The sequence below is a fragment of the Salvelinus sp. IW2-2015 genome, linkage group LG18 (genome assembly GCF_002910315.2).
Source record: "Salvelinus sp. IW2-2015 linkage group LG18, ASM291031v2, whole genome shotgun sequence".
Classification (NCBI taxonomy): domain Eukaryota; kingdom Metazoa; phylum Chordata; class Actinopteri; order Salmoniformes; family Salmonidae; genus Salvelinus; species Salvelinus sp. IW2-2015.
This window is the reverse complement of record NC_036858.1, coordinates 24,355,486-24,372,388: the sequence shown is the minus strand read 5'-3', so window position 1 is coordinate 24,372,388 and position 16,903 is coordinate 24,355,486. Positions and strand designations below refer to the sequence as shown.

Below are 16,903 nucleotides of genomic sequence, written 5' to 3'. Positions count from 1 at the left end.
TCTGGACATTTTGGTCCATGTAATATTTTATTTTTGATCTGAGTGTTTGTGTTTGGCAGTGGTGATGGCCATGCATGCACTTGAATGTCACCCAAGTCACATTACTGGCATTCTGCCTGTTTAATGATCAATGTCCATTATGTCTGGCTGCATGCTTTGGATAGGTCTTGTATTACCTCATGGCTACAGGATGTAACTAGGGCTGTCATTACATTTCATCAGCCGGTGATTGTCATGCAAATAACTGGCAGTCAAACTGTATTAAAAATAAAAAAATGTAGTTGAACCTTTATTTAACTAGGCAAGTCAGTTATGAACAAATTCTTATTTACAATGACAGCCTAACGGGGAGCTGCATTGTTCATGGGTAGAATTACATATTTTTACCTTGTCAGCTCGGGGATTTGATCCAGCAACCTTTCGGTTACTGGCCCAACACTCTAACCACTAGGCTACCTGCCGTGGATACACTAGGCTATGGTAATTGACCATTAATTAACATAAACACATTTAGCATCTCCTGGCTTCCACGCAAGCCACTAATGCGGTCCTTTGGTAATAAAATCCCTTGAGCCTTATTGCTTAAATAGAGCGCTGAGTACCAGGCCATTAGCGACATGCAGTTAGAAAGTTTGGTAGGCTACTAATGACCATCAGCGGCATCAGAGCGCAGATTTGGAGAAGCCTAGCTACCGTGACTAAACGGTCACATGGAATTTGACTGTCGTCATGACTCGTGACCACCGATGTGGRGGTAATACGGTCACCGTAACAGCTCTAGATGTAACTGACCTCCATAGTGTGACTAACTGATTTGCTAACACAGGATTATTCAATAATTCTCAAAATTAGATGACTCTTTCAATCTCCTTGCGTCCATTTTTATGCTTTATCCTAATCTCACATGCCAGACTTTACAGCTAAATGCAATAGTCCCTCGTCTGGCTCTGCGAGATTAGCTTTTTACAAATTTATGTTTTCCGTATCGTTGCCCTGCTTATGTTTTGTTCTTGGTTCTTCTCATTGGAGGCACTGATCCACATAGCGGGCGGAGCTCCCCTATATCCCAAAGGCCAGACAGCCGGCCTGTCACTCCGCCTCTCTCTCTGACCCCTAAACATTTCCACCTCCCAGGTAGGAGACACACGGAGCGCACCCTGTCACTGTCACTGCTACTGGTCACCTGAGATCTTTTATATCTCTCTCTCTCTCATCGTTCTCTCACTTCACTTTTGTCTACCACTTTTTCCATTTCAATAATGCTTTTGATTCAGTCCATTAAAGGATGCTGGCACTTAGTGTGCCCTTTTCACCAGTCACATCATGAATATAAGACTCTCTGTATAAAATAATAATTGATTTTAATTTCAATTTTAATGTAAATGCTGATGTTTATTGGTTTACAGTGTGTGATTGTGAAGACACCCTCCCTCTGTGGTATTTTTCATGAGTCATTTCACAATGCCCTCTGTGTCACAGGAAAAGTGTTTGATACGTATACATGAAATGCAAAAGACTGAGTTTTGTCTTTCTCCCTTTATCCTTTCAGATCAGGGGATCAACATTTACAGGAAACCACCCATCTACAAACAACACGGTACATTCACTCTCCGTGACCTGGTTTCACCAGCATTAACAGCATCATTATTGTTATGAATACTTATACTGATACTATTATTCCCAAATAGTGTCATGAGCCTCATTGACTATAACAAATCGATAAGCTTAGCTTATTGATGAGCGGGTTGACTCATAACCCTCAGTCCCCGCGGTTATATCTGCGGGGCAGGTTTAGGGTCATGAAATACTGTGTGGATCAGCTGTTTGTTCACCTGCCCGCAACCCGACTATATGTGATAAAGTTAAAATCTGAGGCTCACACCTGACCCTTACCCGCTAGTATAGAAAATGTGGCTAAATGTAGCCTAAAAGCTGATAGTATCAACCACATAAAATATGTATCCAAGCCAAACTGACATTTTATCAAAAACATGTTGGTTCATTTTAACAGCTTTGACTTTCCTTAAAACTGGTCAAACTGTTGTAATTTGGAAATTTAGCATGAAAGATCTTTCCCATTTTWATTTTTTTTGTGCATTTTCTCTTCAGTCCCTATAAACATCTTTGCAGAAGTGAAAGAGAAAACAAACTTTACCGATGTCAACTAGATTGAAGCATGCATTCAAGCAATTTTTGACATAGGGTTTATTTAGTCTTCTAGGGCAAAAACGAATGACCGAAGAGAAGCTGCATGTATCTAATTATAGACAAGTTGACTAACAAATAGCCAACCAAAATGTTTGAAATTATAAGCAGAAACATGGGCCTATCTAAAAATGCCTGTAAAAAAAAAAGTAAAGACATCTCTGACTYTACAATGCATTTTCTATATTTACGGGTTAGGGTCGGGTGCAGGCCTCAGTTATTAACAATTTGCGGGCGGTGTGGGTGAACAAATACCTGACCCGCACATCACTATTAGCTATACAAAGCAGCACCTAACCTTTTAAAGGTATAGGGTCCTTTCAATTATGGTTTATTTGTTTGGATTGAAATCGTGTGATCACCACGTTGATCTCTGATTGTACACCACCTTACTGTAACCACCTCCAATGTCAATGTGTCAATACTGTTTGAAGTCTCTCTCTGACCAAACAATTTCGGAACATTTTCTGAGCATCTAACGCCTAAGCAAAATATCAAGGCATGTGAGCCTACAGCATATCCAAAAATCTAAAAAGAAGTTCCAGGATGGAACTTAAATCCCTTCAATAATACTTAATCCTGACATGTTTTGAAGCCTGCTCCTTACCCACTAGTGGTGCTTTGACGAATAAGTATGCTCCGAAACACGTCACTAATAAATATTTAATGGAAATAAGGTCTAGATTTGATCAGATCCGTGCTAGCCGACCTCTGCATGGAGGTTGTTTTAATGGTGGCTGAGGTGGAACTGCGTTAGAGCTGTCAAATCAACAAACGGCTCCTTGCGTTACCTTATCATGGACACTGCCATTGGATACAGCGAAACCACATCCAGCTTTATATCAGACAAATCCCATGCAGCCGTGTTACAAGTTCAAACACTAAAATGCGCGATCTTCTATTGTCTACACCTCGATTACACTGATAAGTTATAAATACCCCCCCATCCAAATTAACATGGAAACATGCATTAGCCTATCATTATTTCTATCATCAATAGAGCCTACACTTTATATTGCCCTTTATAACTTCTAACGCAGTAGGGATAATAAGGAAGGGAGTGGTTGATGACACACAAGAGCAGGCGCTCACCAACACCGCCAAAACATCCGCAATTCGGATGTCGGCCAACACGGGTTAACGCTCAATCTGATTGCGTCGAGGCCTAAGTTGCCATCCTGAACCATCTTTCAAGATTTCCTTTTAACATTCCTAGGACGGAGCACCCCTTCAGCGGTGCACACTACAACTGTCTACAGTGCATTTGGAAAGTATTCAGATCCCTTGACTTTATCAACATTTTGTTACGTTACAGCGAAAACAGAAAACATTTTGGGAAATGTATTAAAAATAATATTCAGAAATACATTATTTACATAATTATTCAGACACTTTGCTATGAAATTTGAAATTGAGCTCAGGTGCATCTTGTTTCCATTGATTATCCTTGAGATGTTTCTACAACTTGATTGGAGTCCACCTAGTAAATTCAATTGATTGGACATGATTTGGAAAGGCACACACCTGTCTATATAAGGCCCCACAGTTGACAGTGCATGTCAGAGCAAAAACCAAGCTATGAGGTCGAAGGAATTGTCCGTAGAGCTCAGAGACAGAATTGTGTTGAGGCACAGATCTGTTGAAGGGTACCAAAAAATGTCTGCAGCATTGAAGGTACCCAAGAACACAGTGTCCTCCATCATTCTTAAATGGAAGAAATTTGGAATCACCAAGACTCTTCCGAGAGCTGCCCTCCCAGCCTAACTGAGCAATCTGGGGAGAAGGGCCTTAGTCAGGGAGTTGACCAAGAACCCGACGGTCACTCTGATAGCGCTCCAGAGTTCCTCTGTGGAGATGGGAGAACCTTCCAGAAGGACAGGACTCCACCAATCAGGCCCAATCAGTGGCCAGACAGAAGCCACTCCTCAGTAAAGGGCACATGACAGCCCACTTGGAGTTTGCCAAAAGGCACCTAAGTGACTCTCAGAACATGAGAAACAAAATTCTCTGGTCTGATGAAACCAAGATTGAACTCTTTGGCCTGAATGCCAAGCTTCACGTCTGGAGGAAACCTGTCACCATCCCTATGGTGAAGCATTGTGGTGGCATCATCATGCTGTATGTTTTTCAGCGGCAGGGACTGGGAGAATATTCAGGATCGAGGGAAAGATGAACGGAGCAAAGTACAGAGAGATCCTTGATGAAAACCTGCTCCAGAGCGCTCAGGACCGCAGACTGGGGTGAATGTTCACCTTCCAACAGGAGAACGACCCTAAGCACACAGCCAAGACAATGCAGGAGTGGCTTTGGTACAAGTCTCTGAATGTGCTTGAGTGGCCCAGCCAGAGCCTGGACTTGAACCTGATCTAACATCACTGGAGAGACCTGAAAATAGCTGTGCAGCAAAGCTCCCCATCCAATCTTAGAGTTTGAGAGGATCTGCAGAGAAGAATTAGAGAAACTCCCCAAATACAGGTGTGCCAAGCTTCTAGCGTCATATCCAAGATGACTCGAGGCTGTAAACGCTGCCAAAGGTGCTTCAACAAAGTACTGAATAAAGGGTCTGAATACTTATGTAAATGTGTTATATTATTTTATTTTTTATAATAAATCAGAACAGTTTTTGCTTTGTCATTATGGGGTATTGTGTGTAGATTTATGAGGGGGAAAACAATTTAATCAATTTTAGAATAAGGCTGTAACGTAACAAAATGTGGAAAAAGTCAAGAGGTCTGACTACTTTCCGAATGCACTGTATATAATCTATGTACAATTCTGAGTAATAGGTGTAAGTGTAAGGTTGCGGGATTATTTTGATCTTTACCATGTAGGGATTGTCACACAACTTTTCAGACAGATGTTGAAATGTTCAGCTGTGTTTCAAAGGACTTATTCAGACACTGATAGTCCAGTTCCCCTGGTTACCAACCTATATTCACCCGCACCAAAAAGAAAGTCTGCTGATGAAATCATCAGATCCGCTACGTTTCCTGCTGCCCATGTCCCCCCTCTGGATGACACATCACTGAACAAGAGCGACCACTGGCCCCCCTGCGCTCTCTCCCGGGCCCTGGTTGCCTTAGGTACAGTAGGCTCCCTATGAGCATGCTTACACTGCCCTACCTCCCACCCCTTAGAGCCTCACTACCCCTTAGACATTTGTGGAGAACCAAGAGGATTTGATAGGTTTGAGCAATATGCCAATAGCTCACTCTGATAGACTAGGTGTAATTTCTGCCATATTCTCTCAGATTTCAACAAGTGTCTAGGATGTAGTGGTTGGGGTTCTTTATGAATAGGGAAGAATATCACTTTTATGCACTAGTAGCTTAAACCCACCACTACGTTTTATTGCATCCCTGCTCTCACTAGAATTTGACTCCAGAACACAGACTTTTACAATTATTTTTGCTGATGCTGAATAGTGTCTCCTTGAAAGGCTGTCATGTCACTTTTTGCTTACTAGATCTTCAGTTTTACTTTCGTTTACAGCTACCTATACAACCAATTGATTGATATACAGGTAATTACCAAAATAATGGAACCACTTTTAGTTTATTGATAGCAGGTGCTTCCACACAGGTGTGGTTCCTGAGTAAATTAAGACATTAACATCCCATCATGCTTAGGGTCATGTATAAAAATGCCCAGTTGCACATTATAATTGTTGTATTTTTTTGTTGTTGAAGGGTCTGTGTGTGTCTCAGTCACCAGATCTCAACCCAATTGAATACTTATGGTAAATTCTGGAGCGGTGCCTGCGTTTTCCACCACCATCAACCAAACACCAAATTATGGAATTTCTCATGGAAAAATGATGTAGCATCCCTCCAATAGAGTTCCTGACACTTGTAGAATCTATGCCAAGGCGCATTACAGCTGTTCTGGCGGCTCGTGGTGGCCCAACGCCCTATTAAGACACTTTATATTGGTGTTTCCTTTATTTTGGCAGTTACCTGTATCTACACCATTCACAAATGACTTGGACAGAGCTACTGTAACTGAGACTGGCCTCAAACTGACCTGTCTTCCTACACTGTGTTTTTCTGTGTATTAAACTAATAGTACAAAGCTCATCTTGTGAAGACTGTTGTAATGTCTGCATTAACATTCAGTGCAGCTGAGTAGTTGTACTGCCCTGGTGTTGTCTGTGTGTATGTCTAGTCAACGATGTCTCTCATTTGTGTTCTCCCACACTCCTGTTTTTCAATCCCACTGAAATGGATGGAAAGATAAATCCTACAGTACTTTTGTGAATCCATTTTAAAATCCTGGACAGTACTTTTGTGAATGTGATGACCACAGATGGAAGCATTCTATTATGCATTCTGTTGTAGTTTTGGACAGTCTCATTTTACTGTTTCTAGCACTGCTCCTCGGTCAAGATGTCCGACTGTGTTCACGCACAGTGATAAGTGTCATGCCCTGATCTGTTTCACCTGTCCTTGTGATTGTCTCCACCCCTCCAGGCGTCGCTGATTTTCCCTAATGTATTTATCCCTGTGTTTCCCGTGTCTCTGTGCCAGTTCCTCTTGTATGTTTCCAATTCAACCAGCGGTTTCCCGGTCTCCTGTTTTTTAGTCCTCCCAGTTTTGACCCTTGCCTGTTTCTGGACTTTGTACCTACCTGCCTGACCTTTCTGCCTGCCTTGACCATGAGCCTGTCTGCCACTCTGTACCTCCTGGATTCTGATCTGGTTTTGACCTTTTGCCCTGTCCACGACCATTCTCTTGCCTACCCCTTTGGATTAATAAACATTGTAAGACTCCAACCATCTGCATCCTGAGTCTGCATCTGGGTCTCGCTTTTTTCGATCCATGAACTCCTGGTAGACATGGTCTCTGATCGGGGTTCTCGTCTCAGCTCTGGAAGGCACTCTGCACCCTTATTGGGTCATCAGCCAGCCTGTCATCCAGATTCCATCCCCAACCAATGGTCAGTCGGTGCGAGCCAACCAAGACCTGGAAACCACACTTAGATACCTAGTCTCAACCAATCCCACTACCTGGAGCCAACTGGTCTGGGTGGTGTATGCCCGGAACACCCTTCGCTGTTCTGCCACGGGACTCTCCCCTTTCGAGTGCTCCATGGAGTATCAGCCTCCACTCTTCCCGGAACAAGAGCAGGAGGTCAGCGTACCCCTGACCCAGATTTTTGTCCGACACTGTCGACATACCTGGAGAAGAGCCAGGGCGGCTATTCTCAAGACCAACTCCAGGTATCGTCGACAAGCGGACCGTCGCCGGACCCCAGCTCCCCGCTACCGCATTAGGCAGAGGGTATGGCTTTCCACTCGAAACCTGCCCCTGCGGGTAGAGTCCCGCAAATTGTCTCCCCGGTTCATTGGTCCTTTTCCCATCTCCAGAGTCCTGAGTTCCACTGCTGTCTGTCTTTTTACCCCTTACCCTCCATATCCACCCTACCTTCCATTTGTCCAGAATTAAGCCTGTGTCTCACTGTCCTTTGTCTTCTGTTTCCAGGCCCATCCCGCCCCCCTGGGTAACCGATGGCCAGCCAGTGTATACAGTGAGACGCCTCCTGAAGGTTCGACCTCGGGGCAGGGGTTTCCAGTACCTGGTTGACTGGGAGGGTTATGGCCTGGAGGAGAGGTGCTGGGTTCCTGCTAAAGAGATCTTGGACCCGGCCCTCATCGCCGATTTCCACCGCCGACACCCCGGTCAGCCAGGTATGCGCCCAGGTAGGACGCCTGGTGGCGTCCCTGGGGAGGGGTGCTTTCACTCCCTGATCGGTTTCACCTGTCTTTGTGATTGTCTCCACCCCCACCAGGTGTCGCTGATTTTGCCTAGTGTATTTATCCCTGTGTTTCCTGTCTCTCTGTGCCAGTTCCTCTTGTATGTTTCCAAGTCAACCAGCGGTTTTCCTGTTCTCCTGCTTTTTGCATTCTCCTTTTTCTAGTCCTTCCGGTTTTGACCCTTGCCTGTGTCTGGACTTTGTACCCACCTGCCTGACCTTTCTGCCTGTCTGCCACTCTGTACCTCCTGGATTCTGATCTGGTTTTGACCTTTTGCCTGTCCACGACCATTCTCTTGCCTACCCCTTTGGATTAACAAACATTGTAAGACTCCAACCATCTGCCCCCTGAGTCTGCATCTGGGTCTCACCTTGTGCCTTGATAGATATGGACCTGTGTGTCGGTGTGTGCGTGCATGTTTTTTGTTGGCTTATTCGTGGGTTGTGTATGCTACTCCTAGGATCAGAAGGAGGAAGGAGACGGTCTAGGGAAGAGGAGGAAGAGGAGGCCCTGAAGAGAAAGCAGCTCCAGGAGGAGCATATCAACAAGGTTAGAGAAGGCACATTAATACACCTGTTCCCACAAACACACACTGGTCCAGTTATGCAGCTCTGCTCTACTATTGTACAGTATGTTTGTAAAACGTTATGCCTGCAGGTATAATGCTTAGAAGCATGATCAAGCCTTCATACTGTCTCATAATAATGTTTACACTACTTTATGTTTCAACATTTTAACTGACTCAAAATAGATGGTATTTAGTAAGGATCATTATGAGATCAGAAAACATAAGATGGTCTTACGTGCTCAGGACAAGTGTTACAGTGCGTTATAACTTGATCATAATGCATTATACCTACCGGTTTTAAAAAGGCACTGAACATGCCGTTTGGCATGTGTATTTTTCTGTTGCTCATTTGAAAATCGAGATTTCAGTCTTGAAGGTGTGTTTCCTGACCGATTCCGCGTTTGGTTAATGATCTTTCTCCCCCATGAGGCACTGTAGACGCAGAAGCTTATTTCACTTCCTCAAAATCCACAGAATGGACATCAAACTAAGGTGTTTGGTGCAGTATTTCTCAAGTAAAAAATGTGCGATGATGTGTTGTCTCATGTAAACAAAGTCAGGCTGCTGGGCAGGTCTGTGTCTCTATCTATGCTATTGGATAGAGCGAAATCACCGCAGCTGTTCACCCCATCTTAGTGGGCAAATATAAATGTACGTCAAATCAAAACACAACCTTAATTTACCCCTTGTGTCACACGGATGTTCCAAACTCCGTTTTAGACAAGACTATGACCCAAATAATCCTATTTTTACTTTAGTACATTGTACATACTAGAATAACTGTTTCTGACTCATATTGATGCCATGTAGGCTGTTTTCAAAAGGATTCATTTCTTTTTATAGACAGTTGCTCTTTAAGTTACATTTTACCATAATGTTCTGTGGGTCCACAGATCCAGTCTGGTTTGGGGAAGCTGATAATGAAGGAGGAGAATGAGAAGGAGCAGATCAGGGAACGCAGTCAATCAGCTCAGCGCTATGACCCCCAGCAGACAAACTGTGATGGAGGTATGTTCTCACCATATAGTAACTAGCACATTGTTTAGAAGAACCACATCAAATGAGCTGTAAATTATGGTAGTGTTCATTAGGCACCAAATTGAAGAAAGCGATCAGAAGCTAATTGAAATAGTACCTCTATCTATAGAGTAGAGTTCATTTTGCAGCACGTAGTTAACAAAACACAATGAGCACATGACAATACATTTCCACAAAAACAAAACCAGTATTCACAGCAATATGCACACAATACTACTACAGCTTGTTTGAGGAAGCTGACAGCAGCTGGGATGACAGTTTAGACCTGTTAGTTTTAAACTTAGGGAGCCTGTATCTGCGCTCTGAGGGAAGCATTGTAAATTCATCAAATAAGGGATGCTGGGAGTCTTTCCGGATGGATTGCACCTTGAGTCTGACCTGTGCCTAACATGCTGACCATACCGCCCGCGTTAATAAGTTTGCACACTTCAACGTGTGTCTGCGTAGCCAGGCACTAAAATAGATTATATTTTAGATTCTAGATTCTAGGTTCTATTTTTGATGCTTGACTTGCTGAAAGTCCCATCTCCTCATTGGTTTTTAGGAGCATAAACTCATGTGGGTGATTAAAAGATGAAACGAGGTCCACACTCCGGTCCAGTTAGTACCGGTAATGCACCTTAAAGTTGGTTGCAAACCACCATATAAAGTCCACAAGAGAAGACCAAAGGAGGAMAGATTACTAGAAACTAACTAGGTGTCCCTTTTTATCTGTGGATTAATTTTCAAAGAAGAGAKCATACGATTTTGTGTGACTCAAAATAGGTCCAAATTCAACAACGATCCAGAAAAAAAGCACCTAACAACAAGCTAGCTAGCTAAATGTCCATGAATGTTTCAACCTGTCACCAAATTAATATAGTTGGTTCAGAGTTCATTCATACCAATGATCCTGCTACTTTATTTCACAACGCCACTTCCAAGATGGAGGAGCAGTCGGACGTGTGTCTGTCTTGTCCCGTCCTGTCCCATGTATATATTTTAATCTCACTTCCCATCTACGGACTGAATATACTCTCCTGCAACCCGCCTGACCCAATGTGGTACGGATCTGCTATTTTTATACTTTAGAACCGGAACCCCCTTTCAGCAACTAGCCATCTAACTAGCCACTAGCTAGTAGTCAGTTAGCCACTGCTAGCGATCCTCACCGTTAACTCGGACATCAGCCAGCCTCAACCCGGTCAATTCCTGCCAGTATGCACAGCTCAWTATCAACCCAGAGCATATCGGACTGCTTTTTCTCTAGCACATCTCCGGATTCCTACCGCAAACTCTGAACCTTTACACCGGATCATCGCAGCTAGCTAGCTGCTATCRGAGTGGCTACTCCTGGCTAACGTCTCTGTCCCGAAGCAAGCACCAGTTAGTCTGGAGCTCGTCTCGAACTAGGCCCATCTCCCGGCTAGCCAAAGAGGTAAACCAGACAATTCTTGAGCTACAATTCCTATTTTGCCAATTGGCCTGGACCCTTTACTGCCGACACGGAGCCRCTGCCGACGTAACCGTCCGAGGTGGTCTCAACAGGCTCTTCTGTTGCGACGTCCCCGGCTGCCCATCTGCTATCCCTGGCCCGCTAGCTGTCTGAATCGCCATGTCTCCAGCTCGCCTAGCGTAGAAGCGACTACGCAATCTGGCTACCTGACTCATCTAGTGCTACTCATTGAACACTATGATCACTCGGCTACACATGCCTCTCTCTAATGTCAAAATGCCTTGTCTATTGCTGTTTTGGTTAYTGATTATAATCTTATTTCACTGTAGAGCCGCTAGCCTTGCCCAATATGCCTTAGACCTTTTGTTCCACCCCCTACACATGTGGTGACCTCACCTGGCTTAACTGGTGCCCCTAGAGACAAAACTTCTCATCGTCACTCAATGCCTAGGTTTACCAACACTGTACTCACATCCTACCATACCCTTGTCTGTACATTATGCCTTGAATCTACTCTTCCGTGCCCAGAAACCTGCTCCTTTTAGTCTCTGTTCCGAACGCACTAGACGACCAGTTCTTATAGCCTTTAGCCGTACCCTTATCCTACTCCTCCTCTGTTCCTATGCTGATGTATAGGTTAACCCAGGCCCTGCAGCCCCCAGCATCACTCCCATTCCCCAGGCGCTCTCATTTTTTGACTTCTGTAACCGTAAAAGCCTTGGTTTCATGCATGTTAACATTAGAAGCCTCCTCCCTGAATGTGTTTTATTCACTGCTTTAGCACACTCCGTCAACCCTGATGTCCTAGCCGTGTCTGAATCGTGGCTTAGGAAGGCCACAAAAAATCCATACATTTCCATCCCTAACTATATAATTTTCCGACAAGARAGAACTGCCAAAGGGGGCGGAATTGCAATCTACTGCAGAGAACTCTGCAAGCTGTCATACTATCCAGGTCTGTGCCCAAACAATTCGAGCTTCTGCTTTAAAAAATTCCACCTTTCCAGAAACAAGTCTTTCACCGTTGCCGCTTGTTATAGGCCCCCTTCAMACCCCAAGCTGTCTTGGACACCATATGTGAATTGATTGAACCCATCTATCTTCAGTTTCAATAAGCATTTTTCTATGGCTGGCCATGCTTTCCACCTGGCTACCCCTACCTGGGCCAACAGCTCGGCACCCCCTGCAGAAACTTGTCCAAGCCCGCCCGCTTCTCCTTCACCCAAATCCAGACAGCTGATGTTCTAAAAGAGCTGCAAAATTTGGACCCCTACAAATCACCTGGGCTAGACAATCTGGACCCTCTCTTTCTAAAATTATCCGCCAAAATTGTTCCAACCCCTATTACTAGCCTGTTCAACCTCTCCTTCGTATCGTATGAGATCACCAAAGATTGGAAGGCGACCGCGGTCATCCTCTTCAAAGGGGGAAACACTCTAGACCCAAACTGTTAGACCTACAGTCGAAGTCGGAAGTTTACATACGCCTTAGCCAAATGCATTTAAACTCAGTTTTTCACAATTTCTGACATTTAATCCTAGTAAAAATTCCCTGTCTTAGGTCAGTTATGATCACTTTATATTAAAAATGTGAAACGTCAGCATAATCAGAGTGATTTATTTCAGCTTTTATTTCTTTCATCACATTCCCAGTGGGTCAGTTTACATACACTCAATTAGTATTTGGTTGCATTGCCTTGAAATTGTTTAACTTGGGTCAAATGCTTCGGGTAGCCTTCTACAAGCTTCCCAGAATAAGTTGGGTGAATTTTGGCCTTTCCTCCTGACAGAGCTGGTGTACCTGAGTCAGATTTGTAGGCCTCCTGGCTTTCTCACACTTTTTCAGTTCTGCCCTCAAATTTTCTATGGGATTGAGGTCAGGGCTTTGTGACGGCCACTCCAATACCTTGACTTTGTTGTCCTTAAGCCATTTTGCCACAACTTTGGAAGTATGCTTGGAGTCATTGTCCATTTGCAACCAAGCTTTAACTTCCTGACTGATGTCTTGAGATGTTGCTTCAATATATCCACATAATTTTCCTACCTCATGATGCCATCTATTTTTGAGCAGTGGCTGCTTCCTTGCTGAGTGGCCTTTCAGGTTGTCGATATAGGACTCGTTTTACTGTGGATATAGATACTTTTCTACCTGTTTCCTCCAGCATCTTCACAAGGTCCTTTGCTGTTCTGGGATTGGTTTGCACTTTTCGCACCAAAGTACGTTCATCTCTAGGAGACAGAACGCGTTTCCTTCCTGAGCGGTAGGGCGGTTGCGTGGTACCATGGTGTTTATACTTGCGTACTATTGTTTGTACAGATGAACGTGGTACCTTCAGGCATTTGGAAATTGCTCCCAAGGATGAACCAGACTTGTAGAGGTCTACCATTTTTTTCCTGAGGTCTTGGCTGATTTCTTTTGATTTTCTCATGATGTCAAGCAAAGAGGCACTGCGTTTGAAGGTAGGCCTTGAAATACATCCACAGGTACACCTCCAATTGACTCAAATTATGTCAATTAGCCTATCAGAAGCTTCTAAAGCCATGACATCATTTTCTGGAATTTTCCAAGCTGTTTGAAGGCACAGTCAACTTAGTGTATGTAACTTCTGACCCACTGGAATTGTGATAGTGAAATAATTTCTGTAAACAATTCTTGGAAAAATTACTTGTGTCATGCACAAAGTAGACGTCCTAACCGACTTACCAAAACTATAGTTTGTTAACAAGAAATGTGTGGAGTGGTTGAAAAACGAGTTTTATTGACTCCAACCTAAGTGTATGTAAACTTCCGACTTCAACTGTATATTCGCCCTGCCTTTCTAAAATCTTCGAAAGCCAAGTTAATAAACAGATCACCAACCATTTCGAATCCCACTGTACCTTCTCCACTATGCAATCTGGTTTCCGAGCTGGTCATGGGTGCACCTCAGCCACGCTCAAGGTCCTAAATGATATAACTGCCATTGATAAAATACAYTATAAAATACAGCCTTGGTTTCTCAAATMACTGCCTCGCCTGGTTCATCAACTACTCTCAGACAGAGTTCAGTGTGTCAAATCGYAGGGCCTGTTGTCCGGACCTCTGGCAGTCTCTATGGGGGTGCCACAGGGTTCAATTCTTGGGCCGACTCTTTTCTCTGTATATATCAATGATGTTGCTCTTGCTGCAGGTGATTCTCTGATCTACCTCTACGCAGATGACACCATTCTGTATACATCTGGCCCTTCTTTGGACACTGTTAACAAACCTCCAAACGAGCTTCAATGCCGTACAACACCTCTTCCGTGGCCTCCAACTGCATTTAAATGCTAGTAAAACTAAATGCATGCTCTTCAACCGATTGTTGCCCAACTAGCATCACTACTCTGGACGGTTCTGACCTAGAATGTGGACAACTACAAATACCTAGGTGTCTGGTTAGACAGAACTCTCCTTCCAGACTCACATTAAGCATCTCCAATCCAAAATTAAATCTAGAATCGGCTTCCTATTTCGCAACAAAGCCTCCTTCACTCATGCTGCCAAACATACCCTCGTAAAACTGACTATTCTACCGATCCTCGACTTCGGCYATGTCATTTACAAAATAGCCTCCAACACTCTACTCAGTAAACTGGATGCAGTCTATCACAGTGCCATCCGTTTTATCACCAAAGCCCCATATACTACCCACCACTGCGACCTGTATGCTCTCGTTGGCTGGCCCTCACTACATATTTGTCACCAAACCCACTGGCTCCAGGTCATCTATAAGTCTTTGCTAGGTAAAGCCCCGCCTTATCTCAGCTCACTGGTCACCATAGCAACACCCACCCGTAGCACTCGCTCCAGCAGGTGTATTTCACAGGTCATCCCCAAAGCCAACACTTCCTTTGGCCGCCTTTCCTTCCAGTTCTCTGCTACCAATGACTGGAACGAATTGTAAAAATCTCTGAAGCTTGAGTCTTATATCTCCCTCTCTAACTTTAAGCATCAGCTGTCAGACCAGCTTACCGATCATTGTACCTGTACACAGCCAATCTGTAAATAGCACTCCCGACTACCTCATCCCCATATTATTTATCCTCTTGCTCTTTTGCACCTCAGTATCTCTACTTGCACATCTCACTCCAGTGTTAATTCTAAATTGTAATTATTTCACCTCTATGGCCTATTTATTGCCTTACCTCCCTAATCTTCTACATTTGAACACACTGTACATCAATTTTTCTATTATGTTAATGACTATGTTTGTTGTTTTTGTCCCTTTGCTTTATCTTGGCCAGGTCGCAGTTGTAAATGAGAACTTGTTCTCAACTGGCCTACCTGGTTAAATAAAGGTGAAATATATWWAAAAAAWYTTATCCAGTTTATTACCCTAAGATTACCAAAACAGCAGATCATATTGAATGTTAAAATGGATTCAATTAACAATCTGTAAAATATGGTCATCAGCTTCCTATCCACCCTGAAACGGCTGAGTTTCCTCAGGAAGAACAGGTGCTGATTTCCCGTCGCACAGATAGCGTCCACATTGGCCTCAACTCTGTTGAAAGGCTGTCAAAGGAAGTGCCAAAGTATTTGTATTGATCAACAATCTCCACTGGCTCACCATCAATCAGTCTGCATTGATGTCAGGGAGCTCCTCCGGAAATCAATAGCCATATCATTGGTTTTCTTGACATTAAGTTCTTAAAAGGCGCGGTCACCCCATCCAACATACTCCTCCACCACTGGGCCATGGCTCACCTCTTCATCCGGTAAAACACTCTCGATAACGGAGTCATCTGCAAACGTAATGGGGTGTCTAGAGTCGTGATTACTCTGAAAATCATCAGTGCACAATACAAACAACAGAGGGAAAAGACATACCCCCAGGAGGATACTGTGCCAGATTGGGAACCYTTGACTCTCACCCTTTGAGTTCGGTTGGTTAAAGTCAATCAACCAGCTGACTACTGTACTGTATGTTAAAATCAAGATCAAAATTGGACAAAAGCCTCTGCTTAGAGGTTGTATACAATTAACTTCAGAAGAGAAGTCAACAGATAGTAGTCTGGCATGGGTCTTACTTCCCTCAAGATGTTTAAGGACCTAGTTAAGAAGAGTGATGGTTGCATCTTCCACCAAATCAACATAACAAACACAAATGTTTTTGTTTTCCGCCGCAAAACATTTTGAAACCTTTTGATATGGTGTGCACCAATAAATACCATCCTGGTCAGATCCAACCTCAAAAGCAACCCTATCAAATAAACAGCATGAACCATTCAAACTATAGGACAGCCAAATCGATCTTAGATGTTTCATCGAAATTATGCTTACTGTAAGTGTSAACTTTTCAGATGATTCCAAAACCTCATCGCTGCCTGGTTATGGACGGAATGGATTACATCGGGTAAGATCAGATGCTTCACATATCAGATATCACAACTATTTATTCACTCCAACAATAAAATCTAACTTATTGATTCATGTGGATGGTTTCCCCTTATAGGCTTTGATTGACAAAGTGMTGTTGATCATATTGTACACATGTGATCGCTGTTACAATACTGTCTCTGCCCCTACAGCCTCAGTCCACAGATTTCACTCCGTACAACAGCCATGGCAACATGTGTGGGGGAGGAAGAGGTGAGTGTTGCTCAACAAATACAGCTGTGGTTGTGTTCACAGCTACTTCTACATCTACATACAATTTCAATATTCTTAAAACTACAATCTAGACATTCGTTTTTCAGCAAAATGACAGCCCTGTCACTACTTTTGGTATACAGTTGAGGAATGGGGCTTGGGAAATGTAACCCCTCCCAGATTGTACCTTTAACTGATAATACACTGCTCAAAAAATAAAGGGAACACTTAAACAACACAATGTAACTCCAAGTCAATCACACTTCTGTGAAATCAAACTGTCCACTTAGGA

At 43.6% G+C, this 16,903-nt stretch overlaps 1 protein-coding gene across 2 annotated transcripts in view; it reads left to right on the top strand.

The window, feature by feature from the left end:
- Positions 1-16,903, top strand: part of LOC111978659 (actin-binding LIM protein 1-like) — a 41,096-nt gene that overhangs the window by 14,635 nt on the left and 9,558 nt on the right. The window contains exons 10-15 of one of the 2 annotated variants that reach the window (XM_024008855.2): positions 1,030-1,134; positions 1,550-1,597; positions 8,418-8,506; positions 9,419-9,533; positions 16,323-16,375; positions 16,551-16,611. In XM_024008855.2, coding sequence (XP_023864623.1) covers positions 1,030-1,134; positions 1,550-1,597; positions 8,418-8,506; positions 9,419-9,533; positions 16,323-16,375; positions 16,551-16,611 — 471 coding nt within the window. Of the gene's footprint in view, positions 1-1,029; positions 1,135-1,549; positions 1,598-8,417; positions 8,507-9,418; positions 9,534-16,322; positions 16,376-16,550; positions 16,729-16,903 lie in introns of those variants that run through there. The other variant, XM_024008849.2, reaches the window with a different exon arrangement.